This window comes from Scardinius erythrophthalmus (genome assembly GCF_964197995.2).
Source record: "Scardinius erythrophthalmus genome assembly, chromosome: 5".
Taxonomy (NCBI): domain Eukaryota; kingdom Metazoa; phylum Chordata; class Actinopteri; order Cypriniformes; family Leuciscidae; genus Scardinius; species Scardinius erythrophthalmus.
The window spans coordinates 4137609-4145702 of NC_138225.1; the positions used below are offsets into that span (position 1 = coordinate 4137609).

The 8094-nt window shown below is 33.4% G+C and overlaps 1 protein-coding gene across 1 annotated transcript; it reads left to right on the plus strand.

Annotated features, from left to right (window-relative positions):
- Positions 1-3730: 3730 nt before the first annotated feature.
- Positions 3731-6421, plus strand: LOC308690992 (cystatin-B-like; the record flags this gene model as incomplete). Its single annotated transcript, XM_081365807.1, has 3 exons — positions 3731-3808; positions 5947-6048; positions 6137-6421. The coding sequence occupies 3 exons, from the start codon at positions 3731-3733 to the stop codon at positions 6260-6262; spliced, it is 306 nt and encodes a 101-aa protein (XP_081221933.1). The 3' UTR covers positions 6263-6421.
- Between the last annotated feature and the right edge of the window lie 1673 nt (positions 6422-8094).

Consider the following 8094-nt stretch of genomic DNA (forward strand, 5'->3'; position numbering starts at 1 on the left):
ACCATTTGCCTGGAAGACACACCTCCTCTGTGTGCAAGTTATCTCTAAACTCTTACATACCTTATTAAGTTTTGGTTTACTTCTTTGGGAAATGAACCAGTCACACTGAAACATTTCAAATGATACCAAACATGTGTAATACTGTATGATAATCATTCACAATAAACCATATAGATTCTTGGGTGAATTTTGGTGATATCAGCATGAGGGAGAAGGGATGGGGGAAGGGGGATAGAAATGTAGATTAGGATGATTCTGAGGTGAGACTTGCCATTAAGTTTTGCATTGTGACACTGAAAATTATTTTTACTCATATTTTTATTTATTTTATATAACAGTAGTGAAACTCTCTGAGAGAACAAAGGAAATTAACATTTGGGGCCCTATCTTGCACCCAGCGCAATTGACTTTGTACACTGACGCATGTATCATTCCTATTTTGCACCCGCGCAAAGCGTGCTTTTCCCTCCACAGAAGCACGTCGCTAAACAAGGGAATGAACTTGCGCTCCCTTGGCGGTTCAGCGCAAAAAAGGAGGCGTGTTCCGGCGTGTTCCGGTGTTTTTTTAAAATAAATTACAGAAGAGCAGTAATTTATCAATTTGCAACAATATTTCATATTCATTAGGCGTGTTTAGGCCTTTATTTTGAAATAGAAATAAACATGAAAAATCATGAAAGATTGGTAGAAACCTCAGTTTGTTTTCATGCCAAGAGTTCAAAAGATAACACCGATTAAATGTTATGAGAAAAAAAGGTCTGAAAATGTTTAGAATATAAAGAAAAATATGGATTCTGCGGCAGCGAGCTATAACGCACATATGTGCTCTTTTTATGTTTATTAGAGGTTGAAATCAAATCAAATACTGTCAAAACACCCATACTATTTCTGAATAGGATGTATACTTCATAAATTCTATGAAATTATGGAAAGACATGGTTCAGATCACTCAAAACATATGAAAATGGAGAAGCCCTTATATGGTCAGTAAGGAAGCTGGCTGTCCATCTAGTGAAAAAGTTTGGTACTGCGCCCAAATAAAATCTTACTTGAAAGCTCATTTTTTGAGATATCAACCTAAAATTTGTAACACAACTTGTTTAGATGTTTGGCTTTAATTTTCTAGCAGTTTTAGAGTTAAACACATTTTTTAATACATATATTTTATATAAAATATAAATAATTAGATTTTTACATTCTATATTTTCATGAACTCAAACTTATATAACTTTTTTTCTGTTTCACTTTCATAATTTATTTCACTTCTACAATAATCTGGCAAATGTCTAATTAAAAACGAGACCAACCATATGTCTATATTCCAAAGCATTCTTGAATTACAACCATTTAAGTTTGTTTTTTTGATTGCTAGTACTATGTCCTCATATCATATGGTAAATCATAGACCCACTGTCCTCACACGAGGACATAATTTTCTGCAAAAACTACTTCCTGTACAAAAACAAATTAAAGTTATTATACTTATTAGGTCCTACTTATCCCAAATAGCAAGAACAATTATAAAATGCACACCAGGCAAACTCTCAAGGGAATGTGAGATGACGCTCTGATTGGTTTATTTCACGTTACACCCAAACCACACCTATTAATAATGAAGCTACTTCAGACCAACCCATTTTAGATTTGCGCCTGGCGCAAGAGTCATTTATCCCGCCGGGAAAATAGCAACAGCGCCAAGACCCGCCCACAAAGTTACTTGCGCTTTGCGCTTTGACACTTGCGTTTCAGAAAGTTAAAATAGGGCCCTTGAAGTCACTATTGTGCGCTATCGAGAATTATATATTGTTCACTACATTTGGACATTTTTGTAATTTTATTTATTAAATGTGTAGAATACTTTCCAAACCGTTACATATAGTATTATAAATATGTGCGTGCATATTAGGCCTACACGCCATAAAGTTCGTATCATATGCACGTGAAAACTGCGTATCATATGTGTGCAAAAACTCATTTTGCCGTATAAATGATACGAGAAATATCATTCGTGTTATAGATACGCACTTTCATGAGATCGGGCTCGAGGGGGATGTGATCAAAGCCTGGAGTGGAGCGAAAGCATGTTCCTCTCTGCACTCTAAGCGTTCTGTAATCCCTCCGCAGAGTCCACTCCGGGTTTTTCATTCCCGCTAGCGGAAAACTGCTCCGTGTTCACTCCATTTTAGAAGTTATTCTAATATGTTTATTTTATATATATATATATATATATATATATATATCAAGAACGTCTGAATTTATAATGTCATTTGAACGCGAAAACTGTTTTTGGTGTATAAATGATACGAGAAATATCATTCGTGGTATAGATACGCACTTTCATGAGATTGTGTTGTCCCCCTCAGCAGGGTGAATAACCTACATCTCATCTTTCCTAAATTTAAAGGAACACTCCGACTTTTTGGGACTTTAGCTTATTCACAGTATTCCCCACAGTTAGATAAGTCCATACATACCTTTTTCATTTCTGTGCGTTCTGTAAGTGTTATTTGATGCACCCACCGCTAGCCTAGCTTAGCACAAAGACTGGATGTGTATGGATAAGGTAGCATACTAATCCCAATAAGTGACAAAATAATGCAAACATTTTCCTATTTACGTGTTGTGATCTGACGTGTTGTGATCACTCCGCCCAAGTAGTTGTGCTCCTACACCTAGTGAGAATATAGTTCCCAGTATTTATACGATTAAAAATGGTCTCTGTCTCATATAGCCTTGTTATTTGTACACGCTTTGACTATACAGATCACAACACGTAAATAGGAAAATGTTTGCATTATTTTGTCACTTATTGGGATTAGTATGCTACCTTATCCATACACATCCAGTCTTTGTGTTAAACTAGGCTAGCGGTGGGTGCGTCAAATAACACTTACAGAACGCACAGAAATGAAAAAGGTATGTATGGACTTATCTAACTCTGGGGGATACTGTGAATAAGCTAAAGTCCCAAAAAGTCAGAGTGTTCCTTTAAGACCTATTCAAACTGAAATTAAGACATTTATTACACTATTTGAGAACTGGAAGCATATTTACAGCCTTAAAATTATGAAAAGTGAATTTAAGAGATAAGGACAGGCGGGAAACCTACAATTGGCGGATATCCATCGTAGACTTGCTGCAATTGACGGAGATCCGTCATAGCGACGGAGAACTTTCCTGTATGTGACGTTGTGCCATGAAGCAAGTCGGAATTCTCAGGAGATTTGGTGGGGCGCCACCTCTCAAACTTGCATTGCTGGTTTTGCACTGGTATAAAAATTCATTGCCTTTTATAATTACGCTAAGTAACTTTGATAGCAGTCAAACAGGAAAATTACAGTGTGTAATTAAAATGGTAAAAGTTGTAAATAGCCTACCATTGGACTTGACCTTTTCTTGAAAAAGAAAAGAGGATAGAAACATAAGAGATCCAACATTATAAATCATAAATCTATTTAATTTGAAAAACTAACCATATTAGCTGCATGTATGATTTAATTATATATCATATTACTGTTTTAGCTGCATTTGATAAAATCGTTTTTTTTATCCTCCCCCCGCCTCTTCTGAACACATGGTATATTCTGGTGATGATGGCTCATAGTCATATGATCTAAGCAACATAAATACTGTAGCAGTGTCAGTGATTTCTGCCAATTTGGACAGTCTGAAAAAGCACTTTTTAACATCTCGACACCAGCTCGACACCGATCAACGACACATTATTGCAATGGCCACCAAAACGGTTGTTGGAGGGCCTTCCGAGGTGTATAAAGCCACTTTAGAGGTGCAGAGGATCTGTGATGAGGTGAGACTGGAGCTTTGACTTTTGTTTTGATGGCGCAAGTTAGCTGATGTGGGAAAGCATGTGATGTATATTTATTAGTTATTATTAGCTTTTTATTAGGATTCAGAAGTTTTTACGTTATTGTTATATGTAAAATATATATATATATATATATATATATATATATATATATATATATATATACATACAGTGCTATGCATAAGTTTAGACACCCATGCTAAAGTTGACTAAAAAGAGGAATAAAAAAATCATCTTTTGGAAATTGAACTTAATGCCTTAATTAAAAAAATTAGGAAAAATCCAACCTTTAAGGACACCAATTTTCTTTGTGAATGAATAATGTATCGTAAATAAATAAATGTTCTTCCTTAAAATACAGGGTGCATAAGTTTGGACACCCCTATGTTAAATTCCCATAGAGGCAGGCAGATTTTTATTTTTAAGTATTTTTTTTAATTATTTTTTTAGGATACTATGCATCCTGATAAAGTTCCCTTGGCCTTTGGAATTAAAATATCCCCACATCATCACATAGCCTTCACCATACCTAGAGATTGGCATGGGGTACTTTCCATAAGATCATCTCTCAATGCAAATCAAACCAGCTATTAGGCTAACTGAAATAAAACCATGCCAATCTCTAGGTATGGTGAAGGCTATGTGATGATGTGGGGATATTTTAATTCCAAAGGCCAAGGGAACTTTATCAGGATGCATAGTATCCTAAAAAAATAATTAAAAAAAAATACTTAAAAATAAAAATCTGCCTGCCTCTATGAGAATTTAACATAGGGGTGTCCAGACTTATGCACCATGTATTTTAAGGAAGAACATGTATTTATTTACGATACATTATTCATTCACAAAGAAAATTGGTGTCCTTAAAGGTCGGATTTTTCCTAATTTTTTGAATTAAGGCATTAAGTTCAGTTTCCAAAAGATGATTTTTTATTCCTCTTTTTAGTCAACTTTAGTATGGGTGTCTAAACTTATGCATAGCACTGTATATATATATATATATATATATATATATATATATATATATATATATATATATATATATATATATATATATATATATATATATATATATATATATATATATATATATATATATATATATATATATATATATATATATATATATATAATAAAAAATATAGAAAATAAAATATAACTATAAACAGTCAAACATCTTAATATTTAATTTATATATTTCATTATATTATATTAAATTAACTTGCATTGTGTGATTTATTATGGAAGAATGCTTTAATTTAATAGATAGTCTGCAAAGAGGCAATTATTAAACTTTCAATTTTGCCTAAACCTGATATACAGTGACAATAGTGCAAAGTTAGCAATAATGAATGTATTACTTTATATACTCATAGTCTTTAGACTCATGAGAATCTCTGTATTCCCACCCAAACAAATACTGATTCAGCACCTGAACAAATCACTAATCTTCAGTAGGTGTTGGTTTGAGATGGGTGTGTCACGGTAATTCATCATATACTCAGGGTGAAAAAGTTTACTACTTTTTTATTTTATTTTATGTAGCATAAGAATATATAATAATGTAAGAGTGAATATCGCAAGCATGCCAAGAGCATGTCTGGATCAAAAGGGGAAAATAAATTATAATTTTAAAAATTCACTATTTACACTTTGTTCTCGTCTCTTCAAAGTTGACAAAAATGAATGTATTACTTTGTCATCGTCTAAACTCATGAGAATCTCTATATTCACATCTGAACACAAACTACTAATCCATTGGTTTGAGATGGGTGTGGACTTTTTCAGTTGGTTTTTACTATATATATATATATATATATATATATATATATATATATATATATATATATATATATATAATGTAGCATAAGAATATATAATAATGTAAGAGTGAATCTCACAAGCATGGATCAAAAGAGGGGGAAAAAACAAGAAATGATATTTTTATAAAAATGAAGTGACAATAGTACAAAGTGCAAATAGTGCAAAGTTAACAAAATCTATGTGTATTATTTTATAGGTCATAGACTCATGAGAATCTCTATATTCCCAGCAAATTTTCGGACCAGATTTAGATGAACCACATTTGCATTAAATGAATTCTGCATATTTTGCCTCAGGTCAAGTGTGCTGCAGAAAATAAGGCTGGAAAGAAGTTTACCGTTTTCACTGCCAAATCTTACACCACACAGGTTGTGGCCGGGACCAACTATTTTATCAAGGTAAACTTGTTGTACCACGTTCCAGCCTGCTTATTGTGTTAATGATACGTGCTGAAAGTGTATTAAAGTGTCCTATTGTCCTCTTCAGGTGGATGTAGGGGGAGACTTCATTCATCTAAGGGTTCACAAATCACTGCCTCACGCTGGAGGAAAACTAGAACTGGACGGGATTCAGACCTCAAAATCTCATAAGGATCCCATTGAATGCTTTTAAACACACTGAACAAGTAATGCATCTTTTCTATCAGTGTATCATTCCCTCTCTCACATACTATACACTTCCATACTGTATAGGTTAAAATATGATCTACTCAATGCTGTTACAAAACTGTTATTCAAATGTACATCAAATGAACCCAATACTGTGCCTATTGTATTTGGATGAGTTTTATATGATCTTTGTCCACTTTTACAAAAGTTGTAAAGAGGTGAAATAATTGCACATGAATACGAGTCATCATTCCAGATCTGTTTCTATAAAAGATGCTGTTTCTAAAATAAAGGGAAATTCAATTTCACAGTTCAAGTCTTTGATTCATCTACACCTCCAAAAATATTTGCCAGTAATAATATCACCAGCATAAAGCACAAGTACATAAACTGTTGTTGTTATTGCTCAAAAATATTAATTACTTTTAAACTAACCTGGTTACATGAACACAATTTTAAAATGTTAGATGAAGAAAATTCTTACAAATTCAGTTTATAGGCTACAAGTTTTACAGTGTACTCTGATACATTGTATAACATTTGAAACCAACTGTTATCTGTTCTAAGATCTGAACGTGTATGCAGTAAAATATAACCAATTTAAGTGAGTTAAATATAATAACTGTTTTTTGTTTCAATTAAGATGAACATTTTAACAAAATATAGCTAATCATCATCAGAACACAATCTGAGTTTGGACAAGACAATGTCCTGTGCTCCTTCTTTGCTATCTTCTGTCCAGGGTACATTTTATTGCTTCATTGCAGGGTGAGTTTTATCTCAGTTTTTTTCTCAACAGGAAAATCAAGCTTTACACCAGAAAAATAATATCCATATGCAATGCCATGGTTTAAACACTAGATGCCTCTATGGCTCTTTAATAAATAGGCTATGGGTGTATATAGCTCTAGTCTAGTTGCTTCGAGTTTTACATGTCATATTTGCATACTTTTTAGGTGTTGCATTTGAATATGTATTTAGACATTATCAAACACTAGATTGTTATAAATTTAGATTGTTGTCGTCACATTTGTCACATTTATAAAGGTTAATTACTCACATCCTAATGTTATTTTATAATGCTCGCATTACAAGTGAATATTAATGAATGCAAATGCATATTTTTAACAGTTTTTTACAAAGACTAAAATCTGTTAAAAACATGACAACTAGCATCTGGTTGGGGTAGCTATTGAAGTGATCAACCTGATCTCACAGAATTACGTGAAATGAACACGACCCCTTAACCCCGATTTGCGTGGTGGTGGCACGTAATGTGTTACAATTACGTGTCGGCACCACGAAAACAACACCCATACAAAGTCAATGAGGCTCATTTGTCGTGGTGGACACACGGATTCCCTGGTTAGACAACGTCACAGTGGGCAGCGGTAAATGTTGTTTTCTAGTTTACGAAACGTCCTCCTTTTATAATTTATTGTAGTGTATTACTTCCGATTTTTGTTGTCTAAATAACAGTAAATTGTTTGTGATATAACTATCCATTTATAGATGGAGTAGTTTTAAAGAATGGCCCGAGGATGTGTTAAATAGATCGTTCCCTTTACTTTATTAAACCATTTACGATATTTTATTCTTTTCAAATGTATTGTCTGTCATAGCAGCGAATATTATTAATTATTATTATTATGAATCAGAAGACTTTCAGTCGTTACCACGGCAACGATACGTCACGTTACGCACGCTTCTTACCCATAATCACCGCGCTTTTACCACTCATTTCTCCCGCCACATGACTACAGTAAGTATCTCAACCCCTCGGGGTGTTTGTTTGTTAAAAAGCACGTAAAACCTTTGCTGTTATTTCTTTAGTTG